General features: G+C 42.6%; 2 protein-coding genes across 3 annotated transcripts in view; both read left to right on the plus strand.

The window, feature by feature from the left end:
* Positions 1-11,080, plus strand: part of acvr1l (activin A receptor, type 1 like) — a 66,653-nt gene extending 55,573 nt beyond the window's left edge. For both annotated transcript variants that reach the window (XM_056252230.1, XM_056252231.1), the window contains 2 exons: positions 8,984-9,114; positions 10,688-11,080. In XM_056252230.1, coding sequence (XP_056108205.1) covers positions 8,984-9,114; positions 10,688-10,822 — 266 coding nt within the window. In that variant the 3' untranslated portion in view covers positions 10,823-11,080. The remainder of the gene's footprint in view (positions 1-8,983; positions 9,115-10,687) is intronic.
* Positions 11,081-11,276: 196 nt separating this feature from the next.
* Positions 11,277-23,291, plus strand: part of LOC130086088 (activin receptor type-1C) — a 92,572-nt gene continuing 80,557 nt past the window's right edge. Inside the window, exon 1 of the mRNA XM_056252232.1 lies at positions 11,277-11,781. Coding sequence (XP_056108207.1) covers positions 11,718-11,781 — 64 coding nt within the window. The 5' untranslated portion in view covers positions 11,277-11,717. The remainder of the gene's footprint in view (positions 11,782-23,291) is intronic.

Consider the following 23,291-nt stretch of genomic DNA (forward strand, 5'->3'; position numbering starts at 1 on the left):
CACGTGAACCGGAATTATCCCGACAATGTTTTATCTGTACAGAGGTAAAGGGAAGGAGGCCTTCACAGGGGAGTTGACACTTCAGGACTGCATTGTCGTCGTGTCCAGGCGCAGGTCCTTCATCAGATCTGGATACGGCCTGTATCCGGCGGACTGCGGTAAACCTCAGGATAAACAGAGAGACTAATATTAGCGTAGACGCCATCCTTCTTATGATGTAACGAGTACATCAGGATTTATGGGAAGTGTTCCCGGTTCCAGCTGACCTAATCTATGCAGCCTAACATTGAATTATAGAAGTCTATAATGTGTTATGTGTATGCTAGGTCAAAGAGATGTGTTTTTAGTCCAGATTTGAACAGACAGAGTGTGTCTGCTTCCCAGACAATGTTAGTTCCAAAGTTTTGGTGCTAAATAGGAAAAGTATCTACCACCACCAGTCGATTTTGATATTATAGGTATTATCAACTGGCCAGAATTTTTTTTATGTGTAATTAACAAGTATAACCTTATATGGACATGGTTTGGGCATGTTTTATGTAAATTACTTACCTCTGGCATGAGGTCCCTCATTTAGAATACTCAACATTAAAATGAGGTCAAGAACAAACAAGTACGTGTCTATGACGTCATCAGTAATAATCGAACAACAGTAAAACTGAGAAAGAGAAAAATCACTCGCAGCTCTTGAACAGAAAACGTTCAGATAGCCTACTCTTAAATGCTGAAAGCACTCTTTGTTTATTGCTTACTCGTATTATTTACAAGCCTTTATGTTTTGAAGCTATATTAGTTTATATATTTAAAATTCTTAACATACAATTGTTTTAATAATTTTTTTAATGTGTAATTAACAAGTACTTATAATAACATAATTAAATAAAAAAAATAGATTTTAAGTTTTATTAATAATATTAATTAATTAGAAAAAAAAAGTAGATTTAAATCTATTCGGATCGTGAGGTGCCTAAAGATTCCCACCCCTACTATACAATGATTTATTGCTTGTCTTTGTTGAATAATACAAAAGATAAAGAGCTTAAAAAATAATCGCATATTTAATCGCAATTGCAATATTGGTAAAAAACAAAATCGCACTTAGATTTTCCAAAATCGTTCAGCCCTAATAGATATAAATCTTAAATAGGCTACATTTAATCATAGGCCTTTTAGTAAAAGAGTAAGTAAAGGTGCGTTAAATCTCAAGCTGCGAGGTAGCTCTGCATAAAGACGCAGATACGCGTATTGTACAGCTGGTTAATCAGATGTCTGTAATGTTTGTATAAAAGGTGTTTTTTGCTTTTTAACTTGTTTTGAGGATGGCACTCTTGACATTGCTCTGGTATCTAGCTGCACATGCTCTCAGGTGAGAACGTGTCTTTTAGGGGCTGTTTACACCTGGCCACTTCATGCGTTTTCCGTGATCGGATAGCTATCCGATCGTGAAAAGACCAGGTGTAAATGCCCTCTGAAACGCATTCGAGACGGATTTAAATCCGATCACTCAAACCACTTCAGGAGGTGGTCTGGGCCGCATTCCAGATGAAACTGGACAAGTGTAAATGCATCTGGTTGTTGAAACCACATATGTAAATTTCACTCCTCACAAAAATGCTAAAAAATAAACGTGTGAGAGCGTGTTATATAGGCTATATGTCATGTTATAGTCAGATATGACGTCGCTACTGCAACACGCATTACCGCAGATGAGCAGCTGAGCATCTATTCATCAAGCCAACGTGCAAACTATCGCAAATCAAAGTGAAAGTAAGTCGCAGACGCTTAACACACTAATCATCTTCATTAAAAGTAAAGAAACGAAATGATCTTACCAGGGCTGTTGCCGCTCCCTCTTATTGCGGTCTTTGATTTTGAAATTAGCTGATGATCAATAAAATGCAGCTCATATCTGTTGCTTTCGGTGACGTGCACTCCATTAAATCTGCATATAGCGCGGGAATTGAAGATCGGATTTATATCCGTTTTGCAAAAACACATTTATGTGACCAGGTGTAAATGGAATCGTTTTGATAAATCAGATAGCTATCCGATCTGAGAAAACGCATGAAGTGGCCAGGTGTAAACAGCCCCTTAGAGAGTGTCATTTTTACAGAGATTGATGAAAGAAAAGGGTGTGTGGAATGCCCTTATATGGACATGGTTTGGGCATGTTTTATGTAAATTACTTACCTCTGGCATGAGGTCCCTCATTTAGAATACTCAACATTAAAATGAGGTCAAGAACAATATTCAACATTAAAATGAGGTCAAGAACAAACAAGTACGTACTCACGTGTTGTGAATTAGGCAGAACGTTTTCATGAAAAGTTCAAATGTGCGTATAAATATGAATAGCGTAGGCAATTATTAGTGAATATTATTTATTAGTTATCAGTCCCAAAGACGAAAGGGACCATCCAGACTTTCATCAGTGACAGGTTTAAAAGCAAACATCTGTCATTGTATGGGGATGCATCAGTGCAAACGGCTTGGATGACTTTTATGTGTGTGAAGGTACCACTGATGTGGAGGCATATATTGGGATTATACAGAGACATTTAATGGCATCAAGATGACATCTTTCCTGGGAAGCAAGACAATACCAGGCCTCATTCGGCATGTGCTACAACAGAGTAGTTTTGTAGACTCTCTACACCATAGAGAGTGGATGTCCTTGACTGGTCTGCCTGCACTCCAGATCTGTCTTCTGAAAATGAATGGCCCATCGTGAATAGGAGAATCAGACTGTGACGACCATGTTTTTGAGCAGCACTTTTTTGAGCTTCAATCTGATGGTTGCAATCCACTGCCATTATAAAGCTCGGAAGCGTCAGGGTGTTTATTAATATAACTCCGATTGTATTTGTCAGAAAGAAGAAAGTCATATACACCTAGGATGCCTTGAGAGTCATGAATCATGGGCTAATTTTCATTTTAAAGTGAACTACTCCTTTAATGTTCATGAAACGTGCATTACGTTTTTCATTGTGGAAATGGTCTTTTCTGTTTCAACACCATCATTTTAGCTTTTTCTCTCGTGTCTCCTGGTCACAACACAGCTTGTTTACGTTGAATTACGTAATTATTAAGGATACAGATATAGTCCAAAACAGACAATTAGAAAGAAAATTTTAAGATAATCCAGTAAAACATTTACAGTTACAGCGGTAGAAAATGTATGTGCCGCGATCTTTTGGGACACGGTGGAGGATTCCACTCAAACCCAATGTTTGCGGCAGCCTGGGAAAGCCTGGCAGTCAACTCCAGGTCGGACTCGAACAACACTACTCTCCCCGAAGGAGGCAACGCAGCCAAATCTTCATCCCCAAAGGACTCTAGCCCGTCCTCCGATGCAGTGATCGGCATCCGGTCCTCCACGGAAGCCCTGAATTCCCGAATTCGGACTTCCATGAGAAGGGCCAGCAACCCCAGCCGGAAGCTCCACAGACTGTGATGGACGAGAGGAGTGGGAGCGCCGTGGGGATTCATCCGGCAAGAGATCACCCACTGTAACCCTCAGCTCACCATGTGTATTAACCAAATTGGCCCTGTGAGCATCAAAGCCAGATCGGGGAATAGCAGAGGGGACTCCACCTCTCAGGCGAGATCCCAATTCGTCAGTCACTGACGTTAATGTTGAACGTGACTGACTGATAGGGAACTAGGGGTTAGGCCATCCTCATTTCAGGCCAGTGCGAGCCAGGGCGAACAACATGCCAGGCAGGGCCAACAGCTTCGGACCTTCGAGACAAAAATCCAGCTGCATTTCCGCTGTTAGGCCAGTAGCACTGCAGCACTACCCTAAAGCCCACCCACGCCTCCATAGAACGTCACACAAGCCCACCATTTCACCAGCATGGGGCTAGCTGCCTGAAAACTAGCTAGATCGAAATGAACATAACAGAAGAGGAAGTCTGGTCTTTACTTAAAGACTTAAGACTGCATCAATATCTCACCAATGATTTACAAAAACAGTGACAGTAATATATACATTTTTGCCAGGAGTGCACATAAATAATGGTGAATCAAAATGATATTTAGCATTATTTCACATTAAAAGAGGACACATGCTTATTCAGTCATGCCTGCTTCATTTATTTGTGATCACAGGAATGCATAAACAACTCTATGGGGCCATTCACATATCGCGCCTAAAAACGCGTGAAAGGTCAAAGCGATTGCGCTACCCGTGACATCTGTCGTTGCTATGCAACCATGAACCGCGCACTCCACATCATGTTGACTGAGTTTTCAATGTTGTTACGGAAAGGATGAAGCTGATTGGTTGATTCTTGTCACATGACCTGCGGTGTGCTTGCAGCATTCTGAAAAATTTCGATTTTTTTCATCTCGCTGCGCCTGGGAAAAGCGGTCTCAGATCATAGAAGAACTTGTAGGATGCATTTGCAGCTTTATTCTTCCTCTCCACAGTTTTGTAATCAATTGGTTGAGGCTGGTGTTTTTCCTCAAGCATTGGCAGGTTGGTTCTGATCTTTTGTCCTGTCATTATCTTGGCAGGGCTTAGTCCAGTTGCAGCAATGGGTGAAGCCCAGTAGCACATCAGTGCCATTAAGGATCAGGTTGGAGGAGAATCCTTGAACTGCTCTCTCTGCAGCTCCATCGGCTTGGGGGAATTAAGGACTTGAGGTTGTGTGGTGAAACTCATAATCTATACTGAACTTCTGAAATTCAGCCAAGGTGAACTGTGGGCCATTGTCAGATACAAGCTCCCTGAGAATTCCCAATCTTACAAGCATGCACTTCAGTCTTCTGATAACATGGAAACTGGATGGTGTCTGAAGGTGAACTATTTCGATGTCACAGGAGTAGTAGTTCTACCATTCAACTCACATAAATCTGCTGCAATTTTTCACCAGGGGCCAGCAGGAAAAGGGGAAGTGAATAAAGGTTTCCTTTTAATGGGTTTGTGAGCCCTACCAAAGGTGCACACTGAAACCCTCCTGTTAATGTAATGACCTATTTCAGTCTACCAAACTAACATCTTTGCCCTCTGACGGCACTTGGCGAGACATTGATGACCTTTATGAATTCATCTTAACACCATCTCACTCATCGACTCAGGAATGACAATCCAGTCCTCATAGAGGAGCAGCCCATTGACAACAGACAAGGAAGCCCTAGCAGTATGATTGCCGCAGCTGGAGGGAAATATGTTTTGGCCAACCCTTGCTGAAAAAAGCTTATCACTGCCTGGAGATCTGCATCTCCCTCTGTGGCCTCTTTTATGGCATCTAGCTTTGATTGTGACGCTTCTTTAGATGTGACAACTGCTTCAACATATCCCTTCACCTCGTCCTCCATCTCTGATTGGCAGTGCCCTCTCAGAGGATTCCGAGAAAGTGTTTCTGCCACCACCAAACATTTACCGGAGACATGCACTGCTTTCACTTTGAAGCACATACGGTGCATTAGTAAATGCTGACACCGTAATGGTGCATGATCAATATCATGAAAGCTAATGGTTCATGGTTTGTTTGCAGGCAAAATTCTAAGCCTTTAAAAAGAATAAAATAAAATAAAAAGAATCTAAGCCTTTCAGGTAGCTGGCGAACCACTCCCATGCCCACACACGTGCCAGGCTCTCCTTTTTGATTTGGGAGTATCTGTATCTCTAAAGTTAGTTTATCTCAAAAGAGTTGAATCTGAAACGCTCAAACGAGTCGTTTGGAGTTCGAATCTATTTTCGCGAAGTTCACACGTTACGACTTACTACATTTGCATAATGCCTACCTACGTTCTGTGTGGACAAGACATCTTGCTGTAGTGTAGTCCTGTAGCTCGTTTGTGAGGATATCATGTCGTCAAAACGCTGTGCTCTCCGCTTTGAGAGTAAATTCGGTTTATTTTCACTTCCAAAGGATGAGGCTGTGAAGAATTCCGGCTGTCTGCCGGAAGCTAGTTATTTTAGTCGATACATTTTTAAATATAAATATTTTTCTTACACGAATGCATCGCTTCACTTCAGAAGGCCTTTATTACCCCCCCCCCCCCCCCCCCCCCAGAGCCATGTGGAGCACTTTAATTAGGAATGGATGCGCTTTGAAGGACTTCCAAAACCAAAAATCCATTCCCTCCCATATAAAGCTTGGAAGAGCCAGGACATTTTTTATAATAACTCCAATTGTATTCGTGAAAGAAGAATTTCATATACACCTAGGATGGCTTCAGGGTGAGTAAACCATTTTTGGGTGAACTATCCCTTTAAGCTCAATTTTCACTGGTTCACATTTGAGCAAGCCAATATCTCCATAGACATCATCGTGGACTGAGATTACATCCACTCTGTACTAGACCCATCTTACAAGCAGTGCTACAAGCAGTAAACTGGCCCATCTACAACAAAACCCCAAATTGTTCCCCTTTTCTTTCAGTATTTGCTAGGAATTTTCTCATAAAGCTCACTTTCCCCCCAGTACTTCTCACATTTATACTGGTTTTGACCAGTGGAGTGTGCCCTTGTAAGCTCTCCTATGTAGAGCGTGACATGATGGTGATGTCAGCCCCAGTATAAATTTTGAACTTGCCCGACCTGCCCTGTATAGGCAGAGTAATGCACCACCTCACAAACTCATTCATTACAGACTTGAGGAAAAATGCACTACTAGTCTCAGTATCACACACTACTAGCTCTTTGACATTTTTGATATGGTCCCATAAAGTGCTTTGTGCCTTTCCGTGCTGTAATCTGCAATCTGCAATAACCTCGCAATCTGCAATAACCACGGTCTTAATAAGCTCAAACTGGTGCTTGATCTGGAGGGACCACCACTTTGTCTAATGTCAGTTCAGGGTCCATTTGTAACTCTTGGCAAATCTCATGATCTGCAATCCCTATGATGACTCTGTACCATATTTGTTCCTCTTAGCTTGCATTGAACTCTCAGTATTCAGCCAAATCATAGAAGCATCTCACAAAAGCATCAACAGTCTCGCCTGATCTTTGTGTGCACTGGTGAAAACAGGCCCTCTCATGTATAACGTTCCTCCGGAGAACAAAATATTTATTAAATTTGCCAACAACAGTCTAGTAATTATTTGCATGCAAAGCTTCAGCAAGTGTGAACGATCTGAATATCACTTCGGCATCTTTACCCATTGCATAAAGCAGGGAATTGACTAGTACTTCACCGCATTCCTTGTTCAGCTTCGTTGCGATGGGAAACCGTGGGTGAACCGCTGGATCGCAGGCTGTGCAAAATAGTGATGTCATCGTCCAGCTCAGTTCAGTGCTCGTCCGATAGTGTCAGTACATTCAGATCAAAAATGTTGTTGAATATTAAGTCTCCCCAACTAAGTAAGCCAGAGGCGACAGTGGCAACGATCCCAAGTGATGATTCTCAGGTGACAGAATGGAGAAAAAAACCTTGGCTCAGTCGGGGGGCCAGTTCTCCGCTGGCCAAAGAACGAGCAGGGTGTGATTATGATTTCAGGCTGAATCACAAGTCAGATGTTAGATTGTGGATTGGTATCAATCAAAATATTTTATCCAGTTCCTTCTGCTTGAAGATCAGTTTCATCACACTGGTATGGAGACAAAGCTGGCCATCGCGGTCTGTGCAGAGGACTCTTCTGGTTCTCCTGGTCTTTGCATTGCACATCACTCCATTTATTGCAAGAAATTTGACTAAATAATGAATAATAATAAATAAACATTGTCCAAAAGAGGCTCTGCGTTTGCTTGTGAGTGCATGTGTTATTTGGCTTCTACCCCCTTCACATTGAAAGGGTCATTACAGTACTGTCTTCAGAGGCCTGTCTGATGCCCTCAGCATGTCTCATCTAAAATGGATCCCTATTGCTCCCTTTTGTCTAATGGCTTCAGTACTCTATATATAGTCAGCACTGTTGGCGTTCCTGATGAAGCTGAATTTTTCACCTTACGGTTGGCACAATCAATGCTCAGTGATTATCTGTGTAATTTAAACCAGTGAAAATACTGTTGTGCATGGGCGTAGGTTTGATTTTGAAATTGGTGGGGACTTACCCAGAAGCTGAGGATCCAAGGAACGAATAGGATAATGTATTAAGGTTTTTAGTCTATATTGACCTTAACGATATGTTAAACAATAAATTATGGAATGTTACATGCAATAGTCAATGTCTATACTGTCTTGTTCCTTGCTATTTGAATAATCCAAATACGTCGTCTATACATGTCATTAACAAAAATGAACTGTTGGCTTATTTGTTTCACAATAATATAGTCCAGTTTGTCCTGGTGGACATGGCACACAGCAATACTGTTAAGTCTCACTTGTGCAATTGTCTCCTAAGAGCACTGAAACTTATTTCAGCCCCAGCTGATGAGACTAGGATGACTAAAAGTGACATGTTGTGTTTTTTATGTTTTATGGGGACTTTATAGACATAATGATTTTTATGCTGTACAAACCCTTACCTTAACCCTAAACCTACCCATCACAGAAAGGACAAGGATTTCGGATATTGCTATCCTTATAGGGTCCCCATAATGTAGGGTTACACACACAAACGTTTAGGTTTGCCACATATCACACGTTTGTCTAATAACGTTATTGAAAAAACTGCACTGTCCCTGAATCAATATGTGATGCGATTTGCCCCGTATTTTCTTGCTCGGAACTGTTGATTTTTCCGGTTTCGGAGGAGATTTGCCACTTCTCACAAACAAAAATGACCAAGTAAAAAAAAAAAAGCCAATCGGACTAGCAATGTGGATCTGGGAGGCGGGACTCAGATCTATTAACCGTTTGTGTACCAGGAATTGCACATTTTTCACAGAACGCTCTTGTAAGAGATTTTTAATCTCAATGAGATGCTTCCTGGTTAAATATGTGAAGTAAAATAATGAATACATAAAAACCATAAGTTACTGTGTAAATTCTATGCCCCTGCTGTTGTGATAATAAGATCGGATGATACTGGCTGATCATTATTTCTGTGTTAAATCCCAAATGTGCGTTTGTCTTCACTGATTGTGCAGGTATTGTTGAAGATTACAAGCCCCCATTCCATGACGTAGTGCCGAGCGACCCAAGCTTTGAGGACATGAAGAAGGTGATATGCACAGACCAACAGAGACCAAACATCCCAAACAGATGGTTTTCAGATCTAGTAAGTACTGTACCTGCTCAGATTCCTGTGCATATACCTTTATAAATCAAGTCAATCAGTCATGCTGTTTGTAAACACTAAATTTAAAATCTTTGATGAAAATTACACTGTCTTAACAAGATCCAGTGGCAAGCAATTTGTCTTTTCACATTGAATGCTACAATGCTGCCAATCAGAACATTTGAATAGAAATTACATGGTTATAGCTGGTTAGGAAAACGGCTGTATTAGCTCTATAAATCTTCATTGACCTTGTGATTCTATTATGATCACAAAGCTAACAATTTGATTACAAAACGATTCTCATTGCATCTTGTCCTCCCAACTGTTTTTATTAATACACACTAGGGGTTAGCATTGTCACATCAAAATTTCAGTAGCCATTACAAATACCAATACCAATGAAATGCAATGATTGTTGTTGCCAAAGATAACTAACTAAAGATAAAAATTTCTATTACAGTGCTATAACTCTTCCTTTTCCCCGTTTAACTACATTGAATATTTAATTTATTTATACTATTAAATTATAAAATTACTTATTACTAATTACAAATGAATAATTAAAACAATTGTGTGTAGTCAAGTAATTTGTCTACAAACTAAATATAGCTTCAAAATATACAAAAGTAAAGATTCATAAATAAAGAACAAAGAAACTAATTAAAAGCAATAAGCAAAGAGTTTGTTCAGTATGAGTGCTTTAAATATCTAAAAGTTTCCAGACAAGAGCAATGAGTGATGCAAGTGCATTTAATTGCTCACACAGTCCCACACAGCCCCGACACACAGTGCACTTGACCAAAACACGGTTTTATGGAAGTTTAGATACTTGAGTTTTTGTGTGTGTGGAATTCACAATAAGCAGAACATGGTTGTCAAAATTAAAAGCAAAAAGTGCTGTTCCAAAATGATTTCAGGATCGATACGGCAGTTCTTAAGCTTCGATTCAGAATTACTGAAGAAAGAATAATGTGCATCTGATTTTTTTTTCTCCCACCATAAGGCAGTATGACATTTCAATCACAGTAATTTATGAGTGATATGTAAGTGTATACATTACAAAATAGTTTTTTTTGTTGTTGCTGGAAATACAATGTAAACATGGTTTTATATTTAACTACCATGCATTAATGGTTTTTATTGGATAATTCATTGAATGAAATACTTTCCACATGAAAGGTATTAAATTTAATTTAATGTTTGAAATATAATGGCCCGATGGACAAACCAAAAGAGAAGATATTTCATTGTAACAATAACAAATGTATCATGATTCAAAATTTCAATCAATGAAAACATCGGGACATTCTAAAACATTAATTAATAAGGTGAATATTGATTTTGTTTTTTTTAATATCATTGTGTTACTACATAAGTACAAACCTGGTAGAAATGACTGGCGTGCAACAGAGGATAGCCCTGGTTTGCCCTACAGTTGGACGTTCCTATGAGGGCGTGACGTCACGTGACACTCTTATTTCTTTCTATTGACGATTCCTACCTCTGTTGCTTTGTGTTTTTCACCCTCACATTGCTTGATTCAGTCTCCTTTTTTGTTTTTATTTTTCAGACTTTAACATCAATCGTTAAACTCATGAAGGAATGTTGGTACCAGAATCCATCAGCCAGACTTACAGCATTACGCATCAAAAAGACTCTGACAAAAATTGGTAATTCTCTGGACAAAGTAAAAATGGACATATGAACTGCTTCCTTATGGAAGACCCTAAAGGCCTTTAACCATGGCCAGCAGATGTCTCATCTGGAGAACAAACCGGAAAAAGAGATTATCCTGACTTAGTGCTCTTATAGAGGCACATCATATTTATTTTGAGTTTACAGCGGGGCAGAATTCATTACAATTATTAAACAGATGAGAATGTGGCCTCAAATGCAAACTTAAACTACCATAAAATCTTTATTTATAGAGAGACAGTTGCTGGAAATAAAGCAGTTGAAGTGAGAGGATGGTTCTTTTTTTGCGTTTGAGTTTGTTATATTTAAATTACTTAGTAATTTTTACATTTGAGCCCCTGAGGAACTCTCTGCAATCCCATGTAGATAATGTATATCCATACTCCTTAGGTTTTCTTATTATTTTCATAACAATTAAACATGTTTTTCCTCAAAAAAAGTTGATTACTTTTTATTTAAAAAAACTGGGGGAAAAAATGACCTGTTCGATTCATCCATATGATCCACAATTGAGTATTTGTTGAAATAATGAACATCACATAATGGTCTTTTATTGCTTAAAAGCCATAAACTCATTCTAGTAATTATTCATTCAAAATAAACAAACAAATAAATAAGTAAACATTCTGTACTTCCTTTACTGAGGTTATTGGAGTTTCCCAATCATGCGGTTTAGGTTTGCTGGTGCACCCACCACCCTTCCATCTCTGTCTTTCTCTCTCTGTAATCCTCTTACATTGAGCCACAGGAGGAGGAGCAATTAAGTCTCTCTCTACGTGTTCAGTCGCTCTGGGATTTATTCAGAGTGGAGAAATGCTAGCAGTCACTGTGGAAATGCAGCAGATTAGAGTCATGGTCATTTTGTCCGTAAAGGTGGATGTAATGTGCGGAGAGTGACAGATGTCATGTCTTATCTCAGGTGCTCAGAAGTGGCGCTTTTACTCTTCATTTTTGTGGAACTCACTACAGGTACAGTTTCTTCCCTGTCAGCTCTTTCTCTACTCTATTGAACTTGTTTTGAGACAAAACTGAAGTATATTTGCGACTGCAACATATGTAAGTAAAGTTGAGTTCATAGTCACAACAACATTGTGTGTAATCTTCTTACTGTATTTAGATGACCTTACATTCTGTTATGATTATGCTTAACTTACTGTTTTAGACGGACTCTGAGCATTATGTAATGAACTGCTTAAAGTCAAAAGATCAAAACATTAGTGTCTGGTGGTGTTCCCATGTGTGTCTAGTTCACAGAAAAGTACAGACAGGTGTTTACTCATTAAATACATCTTTAAAGGCTAATTTCCACTGCACAGGCAGAAGCCTATTGCCTACCAATGGTGTTTGTTTTTGCCAACTGAACATGTTCAATCTGCATTTGTCGGGTCGTGGAATGTTTGAGAAGTGATGTTCTGTAATCTGTTGATTGTCTGCATTGGTTAGTGTCTGTCTGCAGTGTGAGTTATCTTTAAAAAGGCATTTACTTATCACAGTCATGAGCAAATGGCAAAATACAGTATGACATTTTTATTTCAATGCAGTTGGAATGAAAAGCAGCTGAAATAAATGAAGAGTTGTTTGAACTTTGTGTGGAATATTGTTAGTGAGTTTTCAGTTTAAGTATTTAGATGTTTCAATATAAATTGCCATAAAAATCAAGATTAAGATGTCCGTAATAATAATAATTTCTGTTATTTTCTACACCTGGAACTGATATTTAATGTTGTGCTATTACAGAGTGGAATTGAAAGTAAATCTTGTATGACTGATGAATCTTTTCCCACTGTAATTTCAGCAGTCTGTCAGATGTTTTTTGCAACTGTCCGCTCTTCGATATATGCATGTTATTATTAATAATAACCAACAACAACAACAATAGTAAATATAGATATAGATGCAAAACAGCAATTTGGGGCCAAGCACGTTAAATGTCACAGGGAACAATCAGAAGGGCTGCAATGTGCATCTCAAAAGCATAAAAAGGGGGGGTGGGGGGTGAAAACATTTGGTAACTAAACAGAATTTCATGACATGTTACAATGTTTACATGACTGGTTGGCTACAGTTTTTATTAGTCCTTGACACAAATTTCACGATTCATAAGATTGCGATTTGATTCCGATATTCAATTTAAAACTGATTAATTTGAATAAATATCAGGTAAAGTATCTACATGTTCATTTTTCTCAAGGAAAAAGTCTCTCAACTAATGCTGTTAACATAGGGAGACCTGTCAGCTGGTATTATTTTTTAAAGGTTAAAATTAACTACTCAAATTAATATAATGCAGTATTTATAATAATAACGTTATAATATTGTTAATGATATGAGTAAAAAATATAATAAATATGTAATATAGTGCATATATTTAGCAAAATACTCGTCTGCAGGTCATTTTTCTTGCTAACATTCTATGGTCATTAAACGGCTTTCCTGAGGTATATGTAACGTTGCGTGACATTTTGTTCTCCAGCTGTTTTATTGATCTCTTTCTGCGGTTGAAACACAGATTGATCGATTACATAAGACATAATACATTTGTTTCGGTAAGTTGTACTGTATGTTACATACTAATGCTCGATTTTTCTGTGAGAAAATGGATGTGTGGCATGAGCGTGAGAACAGTGTCAAGTTGGCAGCCCTGCATAAGGATTTATATAAAAATATAATGCAGGCCTGTTATTTTTATGCTCAGAATACCGAGTGCTCTGAACCTCTTGCAAACCCTTCGGACTTGTGTCTCTGCCGCCTTGCGCATATAGATCAATTTATATTATATTAAGCTTGTTTTGAGGAAAATTGGATTGTATCCGGTTGTCTACGTTACTATGATTGGAAATAGGCCTACGTGTCATTTGTTTTAACAACGTTAAATATCTTTGTGAGAGAACGCAACCTTTTTGAGGGAAGGCAAAGTTTTGCGGGAACGCAAATATCTTTGCTGGAGAACTCAAAAGATTTGCGAGAGAATGCATAAGATTTGAATTTTTTTGTCTCCTATCCCAAATTATTTCCAACACCATGTCCTATGGAGCGAATTATGTGCCATAATTAAACAAACAAATCCAGCATTTTGCAAACAAACTCGATCTGCTTTGCAAAGGAAAACTCGACTCGCAAACAAACTCGATCTACTCAGTATTCTGAGCGTAAAAATAACAGGCCTGCATTATATTTTGCAAATTGCTTTCTGTTTGTTTGCGAGTCGATTTTTCCTTTGCAAAGCAGATCGAGTTTGTTTGCAAAATGCTGGATTTGTTTGTTTAATTATGGCACATAATTCGCTCCATAGGGACATGGTGTTGGAACATTTTTTGGATGGGAGACAAACAAATTCAAATCTTTTGCATTCTTTTGTCTCCCATCCCATTTTTTTTCCAACACCATGTCCTATGGAGCGAATTATGTGCCATAATTAAACAAACAAATCCAGCATTTTGCAAACAAACTCGATCTGCTTTGCAAAGGAAAAATCGACCCGCAAACAAACAGAAAGCAATTTGCAAAAACAAAGGTCAATTTGAGCGAAAATGCAGTGGAGTAACCAATATTGTGTTTTACAAATGTAAATAATTGAGCCTAGATAATAGGCTATTTCACAAATAAATACAAACCATCCTACAAATTGCATGTAACCTTTGAACAAATACCAAATCTAGTGCATACAAATGCATATCTGTCTGTTACGATTGTGAGATCTCTCGGCTCGATTTTCTCACAAATGTGTTCAGGCAGATTTTCTCACAAATGTGTCCAAGCAGATTTTCTCACAAATGCAGTTGAGTAACTTCCTCTTCTAAAACATCAGATGGCGCTAAAATAGGGGACTAATTTAGCGCTAGTCTCCCGGGAGAAGCATTGATTTAAAATGCGCTTTGCCTACAGCTGTGGAAAAGGTTTCTGTCTTACTTTATTTATAAAAAACATCTTGAGGTTTTCTTTTGCAAAATGTTTATTACAAGGCCACTGGGCCTTTAACATTGTTGAGGACAAAATGCCACATGAAAAAAAGGTTATTAGATTGTGATTTTACGATATGAGACATGAGAACGACAGAAATAGACTCGTTCAGTGTAGACATAATTTAGTCATTTCGCACGTGTCCAATGTAGAAAAAATGTAAAAAGCAACATATGATGGCAGACCTTTCAGCTTAGATTCCAAGAGAGAGTGAACTTCACACATGTATGTTACGTAAATATATTGGCCTATTTTCAATTCAAAATTGTGAAATTTGTCAAAAGTTTATTTATTTGCCTGATTATTTTTGTTGGTCATTTAACATTTCTGTCTTAAAACAGCTGTCAATTATGAAATGTTTAGCTATGGTATACTTGCATCTTATCTCGCACTTTATGACCATTAACAAATTATCAAATTATCAAAATCTCACCTGTAGTAAGTCACCAAAAACCCTTTATAAAAATACAAATATAAAAATAATTGCGTAGACCTACTGTAAATACATGAAGGGAGGTATTGCACAATTTCACCAGTAAGTCAGTCTTACCAATAGTAACCTTCTACAAGCTTTGGAATTTAAAAATGTCTGTTTTAAAATTTTAAAAGTACTTTTAAATAATAAATTATAGGCTACGTTTACCGCAGTTGGTGGAATTGCCAGACGTTCCCATCGCTTTGGAAGCGCGTCAAAGTATTCTCAGGTATAAATATGCAGCTATAGCGCATGTAGGTGATTTTGAATTAATATTTCATGTCGATATACAATGGTTACATACTGTTAAAACTAATACTGCTATTGATATCTTTGTAAGACTGCCGATCATAGAACAGTGTAAAGGGAAAACAAATGTCCGGTGAATCTCGAACCTAAAACTACCTTTACCGCGCTCAACCACCGTACGTGCATTTCACACATTTGTAATCGTTCGCGTTCAGCGGGGAGGGAAGGAAGGGAGGTTTGGATGGGGGGAGCACAGTAACCCGTTAGTGGGGCATGTCCCGCGAATGCCCTTGGCGCCGGCCCTGTTACTAAGTGCTAATGTGGATAGCATATGTAATAAACATTTAGCAAAGGAAAACCTCAAGATGTTTATTATAAATAAAGTAAGACAGAAACTTTTTCCACAGCTGTAGGCAAAGGCAAGCGCGTTTCAAATCAATGCTTCTCCCGGGAGAGTAGCGCTAAATGAATCCCCTATTTTAGCGCCATCTACTGTTTTAGAAGAGGAAGTTACTCAACTGCATTTGTGAAAAAATCTGTTTGGACACATTTGTGAGAAAATCTGTCTGAACACATTTGTGAGAAAATCTGCCAGAACACATTTGTGAGAAAATCGAGCCGAGAGATCTCACAATCGTAACAGACAGATATGCATTTGTATGCACTAGATTTGGTATTTGTTCAAAGGTTACATGCAATTTGTAGGATGGTTTGTATTTATTTGTGAAATATTATCTAGGCTCATTTATTTATATTTGTAAAACACAATATTGGTTACTCCCTCTGCATTTTCGCTCAAATTGACCTTTGTTTTTGCAAATTGCTTTGTTTTTTTGCGAGTCGAGTTTTCCTTTGCAAAGCAGATCGAGTTTGTTTGCAAAATGCTGGATTTGTTTGTTTAATTATGGCACATAATTCGCTCCATACCATGTCCTTTTAGGGGCTTCGTACATAACAATAATAAGAACAATATTAAAAAGCTAATAGCATTTTTGAAATTCCATTATAAGTTTTGACCACAAGGTGGCGCTTTCTCAACTTTTTGAGTACCTTTAATTTTAAAGCATAATGCCGAAGACACGTAGGCTACTGAGTTTTGTAAGGAAATGGCAGTGTTTGTAAAATATGGCATTTTATAACAAAATTCAAAATAGCCGAAATATTTGTTTTTTCCTGATTGTTTTTTTGTTTTTTTGCATAAAATTTTTTGTTTCTAGCCCTTACGGTTCAAAAATTATTAGCATTTTGACAGTTGGTGGAACTAGAGACTCAAAATTTGCTCTGGTTAATGTTCAGACTGTCTTCTATCAGTGTGCCAAATATTAAAGCTTTTCTGCAACAGTTCTATATGGGCTGCCATAGACTATGGCCCATGTCGATGATTAGTGATCCAGTTGAAATGAATCTTAAAGATGTGGTTTTTAAAGCAAAGTCCATCTTGAATCTTGGACTTTGCTTGAATCTTGGACTCAATCTTGGACTCAACCCATTGTCAACGCCGTGCGCGCCAAGCATCCACAGCATGAGCCCAGGGGGAGAAAACCCCGGGGAGCCCTATGAGTGGGGAAAGCATTTTGGCCAGCAAGAGTGCGGGCCAGTGTGTATGTAATACATAAACATATAGTGGGAAGAGAGACAGAGCGGCAGTGTCGGTCTGTGGAAAGTTTCCCATCAGTGCAGCTCACCAGGAGAGCTGTAGCGTATTAGACCGCTAGTAATTTTGCCTGCAGGGCGGTTACTTCCAGATTGTAAAATCTGACAAAGGTGGAGGGGGAAGCCCAGCCCGCTGCCACACATATGTCGTGAATGGAAATCCCGCTGGACCACGCCCACGAGGAGGCCATGCCTCTAGTGGAGTGAGCCCTAATGCCTAACGGGCATGGCAGGTCTTTTGACGCGTACGCAGCAGCAATAGCGTCCACTATCCATCTAGACAGTGTCTGTTTCGAGGCGGCGAGACCCTTGGTGCGCCCTCCGAACGAAACGAAAAGCTGCTCAGTGCATCTGAAAGAGGCAGAGCGCGCAGTATACAATCTCAGTGCTCTCACAGGGCAGAGGAGATTGGCGTCACATTCGCTATCGGATGTTGGCAGAGCCGATAGGGAAATGATCTGCGCTCTGAATGGGGTACCGATCACCTTGGGGACATAGCCGTGTCTAGGCTTTAAAATGACCTTGGAGTCATTTGGTCCAAACTCAAGACACGCGGTGCTGACAGACAGCGCATGAAGGTCTCCCACACATTTAACTGATGACAAGGCAGTCAGAAAAACGGTTTTGAGTTAAAAGGTATTTCACATCCACGGATTGAAGCGGTTCGAAAGGAGGGGCTTTCATAGCTTCGAGAACTATAGAAAGATCCCAGATAGGAACCGATGGGGGGCGCAGGGGTTCATCCTTCTAGCTCCCCTGAGGAAGCGGATGACCAGCTCGTTTTTTCCCAGTGACTGGCCGTGCAGGGGTTCAGCGAACGCCGCGACGGCCGCCACATATACTTTGAGCGTGGATGGGGACCTGCCCTTATCCAATAGCTCTTGTAGAAACACGAGCAGCGGCAAAACCCCACATGTCCGTGGGTCCAGATCTCTGTCGGTGCACCATTTTAAAAACACAGACCATTTGGACGCGCAGAGTCTTCTTGTGGAAGGAGCTCTAGCGTGTTTGATAGTGTTCATAACTTCCGCTGGCAAAGCGACGGGTAGTCGCTCTGGGTGGGGATGCCAGATCGTGCCGCGAGCTTGAGAGAGGAGATCTGTTCTTACTGGAATGGGCCACGGGGCTGTCGGTGACAGCTGCGTAAGCTCCGGAAACCATGTCTGATTCTCCCAGCGCGGGGCTATGAGGAGCAACGAGCAGCGCGTTTCCCTGATCCTCTGCATTACCTGTGGCAATAGCGAGACGGGAGGGAAGGCGTAAAGCGGGCGGTTGGGCCAGTCCTGGGCCAGCGTCCTTGCTTTTCAAGAAAAATACTGGGCAGTGAGAGTTCTCCTCTGACGCAAAGAGGTCTATCTCTGCTCTGTCGAATAGGCGCCATAACATCTGGACTGTTAGAGCGTGCAGGGACCATTCCCCTGGGGGAATATTGTCTCTGGACAGTCTGTCTGGGCCGTCGTTCAGGTGGCCTGCCACATGCGTCGCTCTCAGCGAGCGCAGATGGCACTGGGACCAACTCAGTATGCGTTCTGTCAGATGGAAGAGGTTCCTGGAACTGACACCGCCTTGACGGTTTAGATAGGATACCACAGATCTGTTGTCCGAACGGACCAGGACGTGGTGACCCTGAATGATCGGGAGGAAGCGCACGAGCGCGTACTCGACCGCTATCATTTCCAGACAATTTATGTGAAGGAGCTTTTCCTGCACTGACCATAGGCCAAACACCGGTGAGCCCTCGCAGACCGCGCCCCAACCCGTGTTGGACGCGTCTGTCGAGATGATTCTTCGGCAAGATACAGCTCCCATCATCACTCCCCGCTGATACCATTCGGCCACTGTCCAGGGCTGCAGAGCTGAGATACAGGTCTGAGTCACTCTGATCGGCTGGCGGCCTGTGGCCCAAGCCCGGCGAAACGTGCGGGTGTTTAGCCAATGTTGAAGCGGACGCATGCGCAGTAAACCCAGCTGGAGTACTGCTGAGGCTGAGGCCATGTAACCTAGCATTTTCTGAAATTGTTTCAGAAGCGTGAGGTTGTTCATCTGAAAAGATGCGGCTAGTCGCTTTACACGGCGCGCGCGCTGTGTTGATAAGCGAGCCGTCATAGCCACGGAGTCTAGCTCTATTCCAAGGAAGGAAATCGCTTGACTGGGCTGAAGTGAGCTCTTGGTCCAATTGATTGTGAGACCCAAGCTGTTCAGATGACTGAGGAGAACTGTCCTGTGAGACAGCAGCTCCGTGTGTGATTGTGCCAAAATCAGCCAATCGTCCAAATAGTTCAATATTCGCAAGCCCTGGCTCCGCAGGGGTGCGAGCGCCGCATCCATGCACTTCGTGAAAGTACGGGGTGCTAGGGACAGGCCGAAAGGAAGGACGGTGTATTGATAAACCTGACCGTCGAAGGCGAATCTCAAGAATGGCCTGTGACGGGGATTTATCTGAATCTGAAAATAGGCATCTTTCAGATCGAGAGAGATAAACCAGTCCCCCTGGCGCACGTGCGCGAGGAGTTTCCTGACTGTAAGCATTTTGAACGGTCTTTTCACAAGCACCCTGTTCAAAAATCTGAGATCCAAAATCGGTCTGAGGCCGCCGTCTTTCTTGGGAAAAAGAAAATAACGGCTGTAAAATCCCGACTCGCTCAGAGAAGGCGGCACTCTCTCTATGGCCCTTTTGCACAGAAGGTTTGCTATTTCTGAACGAAGCATGCAGGCTGCCGTGTTCACAGTCATTTCGAGCCGCGCTCGGAAGCGGGGAGGGCGGCGATCGAACTGTAGCAAATAACCTTGTTTTATCGTGCTTAACACCCATTTGGGTATCCCTGGGATAGCTTCCCACGATTTGAAGCGTAGCGCTAGAGGGTGAATGGCCAAATCGCCCTGATTGCCGCACACAGCGAGCTGAACAGAATGTGTGAGCGCGCTTATTGTGCTTATACCTGGCGGCGCGCAAACAGCAGGGGCTGGCCGTGTGACAGAGTGGGCAGAGAGGGGGCCCGTGCGCGCGTTTATTGACTAACACTCGAACAGGCTGTGCCCGCTTTATGGGAGTGGACTCTGACAGGGACACGGGTAGTGTAATGCTTGTGTGTAGGGGTGAACACTGGGTTGTGGGCACATTTTCTACACAAGGCATGTTTGCTCTTTAAGAGATTTCTCTGGGTCGCCGTAAAAACGGCGTTTGGGTGCAGGCAAGCGGGTAGTACCACCGGCTTGTTGGCTGCTGTATACACCACTGCAGTAGCCTGAGAGAAGGGGACTGACAGGGGGCGAAGCTTCGACGGTGGTCCGGCCGCGGCGGGACTGAGCCGTCGTTTTCTCAACGTAATAATTCATTACATTTATATAGCGCTTTTCTAGGCACTCAAAGCGCTTCACATGGAAGGGGGAATCTCCTCAACCACCACCAATGTGCAGCATCCACTTGGATGGTGCGACGGCAGCCATAGTGCGCCAGAACGCCCACCACACACCAGCTTACTGGTGGAGAGGAGACAGAGTGATGAAGCCAATCAGTGTATATATATATATGGGGATTATTAGGAGGCCATGATGGACAGAGGCCACTGGGCAAATTTGGCCAGGATGCCGGGGTTACACCCCAGGCAACGTAGCTAGGAGGACTTCGGTTTCTCAGGTTTCAGCGCGATCCGAGGCCCGCGGCGGTCTGCGGCGGCTGTCTGAGCGCGATCTAGGGCGGCCGCCCTGCCGACGTTGAGAAGTCTGGCTGTGCTGAGCTGGGCGCTGTGAAGGGTCTCGTGCAGGAGGCTGGTTACGTGGGCGGCCTGCAGAGGAGCTAGCGCGACGAGGCAGGAAAAGGTTCATGGCTTGGGTGGCTTTCTGGACTTCTGAGAAGCGGGCAATAATGCCACTCACCGCAGAACCGAAGAGACCGGAAGGAGAAAGCGGCGCGTTGAGGAACGTGGCGCGTTCAGTTTCTCCCATGTCGGCAAGCGTTAGCCATAGATGTCTCTCGGTCACAGTCAGCGAGGCCATGCACTTTCCCAGGGCTTGGGCTGCAGCTTTTGTGGCGCGAAGGGAGAGATCCGTCGCGCTCCTTAGGTCTGATACAGCCTCTGGGTGCCTGTTTTTCTCATACCACTCCCGAAGAAGGTCCGCTTGGAGGATTTGCAAGACGGCCATGGAGTGCAGAGCGGATGCGGCTTGGCCGGCGGCGGCATAAGCGTGGCCAACAAAAGCGGAAGTGGTTCTGCAGGCCTTAGACGAGAGCGCGGGCTTAGACCGCCATCTCGCAGAGGGCGGGCAAAGGTGCGCTGCGACCGAATCCTCGACCCGGGGGGATGGAAGAATAGCCCTTCTCGGCGGCGCCATCCACCGAAGAGAAGAGAGGTGGAGGCATGGGAGTGGGTCCTGGCCGAGAGAGGCGCGCTCCACGACTTAGTGAGCTCGGCGTGGAGTTCCGGCAGGAAGGGGGCGGCCCGGGCCTGTAGTACTGTAGTTACTCTGTAGTAAGCAGCCGTTTAGTCTGTTGGGGGCCTGCTCAGGGGGCGGTGACCACTCGAGCCCGAGGCGGTCGACGGCCTGTGTGAGGAGGCGCATTAATTCCTCTTCGACTCCGGCGCGGGTCCTGCTGGATTCGTGGGCCGAGGAGGAGGCGAGGGAGCCTGACCACTCCTCGCTGTCCGAAGCCATGACGGAACAGCAGTCTTTTACCTCCGCCTCGTCATCCGAGATGGCAGCAGTGCGGCCGCTCGGCGGCAACTGCGCGTCCGGGGAGGGGGTGAAAGCGAGGCTCGAGGGAGAGGCTCCGGCAAGACAGTCGCTTCCAGCACCGGTTCCGGCGGCCTTTGGGAGCGGCGCTTTTTCTTGCGCGGCGAGACGAAAGGCGGCGCGGCGGCTTCGGCTTTGGCTTTGAATGCTTCGAGTCGAGCCCGCAGGGTCGACATCGGAAGCTCCTCGCAGAGGTCGCATCCGCCGTCAGCGAGAGCGAGCTCTGCGTGCTCCAGTCCCAGGCAGAGAGCGCAGATGAGGTGGCGGTCTCCGGCGCTGAGAGGGGCGCGGCATGAGCCGCAGGTGGTGCGAGGCATCTTTATAAAGACGCTCGTGCTCTTTTGTGGAGTTCACTGAGGAACTAGCTTAGCTCTAAATAGGATACGTCACCGGATGGCGTAGCTTGCCGGATGGCTGAAGGTGGCGAAGACAGCCGGCTTCTTCAAGCGCTGTCCAAGCTCGCTAAAATGCCCCTCAGACGGCGACGCGGCTTCTGTGTATCAGATGCGAAGAGCTTCGCTGAAGAGATGAAAATCAGGGATGCAGCCTTCGAACCTCGCTAATATACACTCTAGCCACGCCCAGTTTGGCGGGCTGTGATGCGATGAAGGCGCGAGCGCCTCTCATTGGACGCGAGTTCATTCAGTTCGTCTATAGGCTGCAGCAGTTGCCGCAGAGCAACCAATAATCTCGCTAACTAGCCCGCTCAAGGTCTGCAGCTGCTGCACTGCGTTGACAATGGATACAAAATTAAGGATAATTTTTGGCTTCAATATTTCAGAAAAGATGAATCTTTCCCGTAGCGTAAGCTAGCTTACGCAATACGAGAGAACCTCTCGTAAGAGAACCCTGTATATATTTTTTTTAACTCTCATAAAGTAAGTGATCGTAATATGTGGTGTATGTGAAAGGCCCTTTTCATGTTTATAATTTTTTTCTATAATATATGTAGCCTTCTAACCTTGTTTGGTCCGTCATTAGAACGGCCACATCTGAACAAGTAAGTGCATCGCATATTACGTTTTCATCAACTTGCAATTTAAAGTTTATTGTAGCTATGTGGGCGCTCAGTTTTTTTCTGTCACTTGATCAAAATCCCTTCTACACGCAAACTATTTAAGACCGTAGGTGCAGTGGGCCATTAATGCTTGGTTGTACTGTGTTCAATGGGTTTACACTTTCAGAGCATAATTCAATTCACATTTATTTAGCGCTTTTCACAATACGTATTGTTTCAAAGCAGCTTTACAGAAAATGCATGTCTACATTGCAATTTAGAGTGATCTGTTATCAGAGGTGACTGTGTCCAAGTTATGTATTTCAGAAATGTACATATACAAATCACACAGTTAGCTAATAATGTATTAATTTAAGGCAGAAACAATGAGCTCATTGAAGTCACGGATACTTC

This window comes from Rhinichthys klamathensis, unplaced genomic scaffold, assembly GCF_029890125.1.
Source record: "Rhinichthys klamathensis goyatoka isolate OS25496 unplaced genomic scaffold, OSU_Roscu_1.1 h1tg000093l_1, whole genome shotgun sequence".
NCBI lineage: Eukaryota > Metazoa > Chordata > Actinopteri > Cypriniformes > Leuciscidae > Rhinichthys > Rhinichthys klamathensis.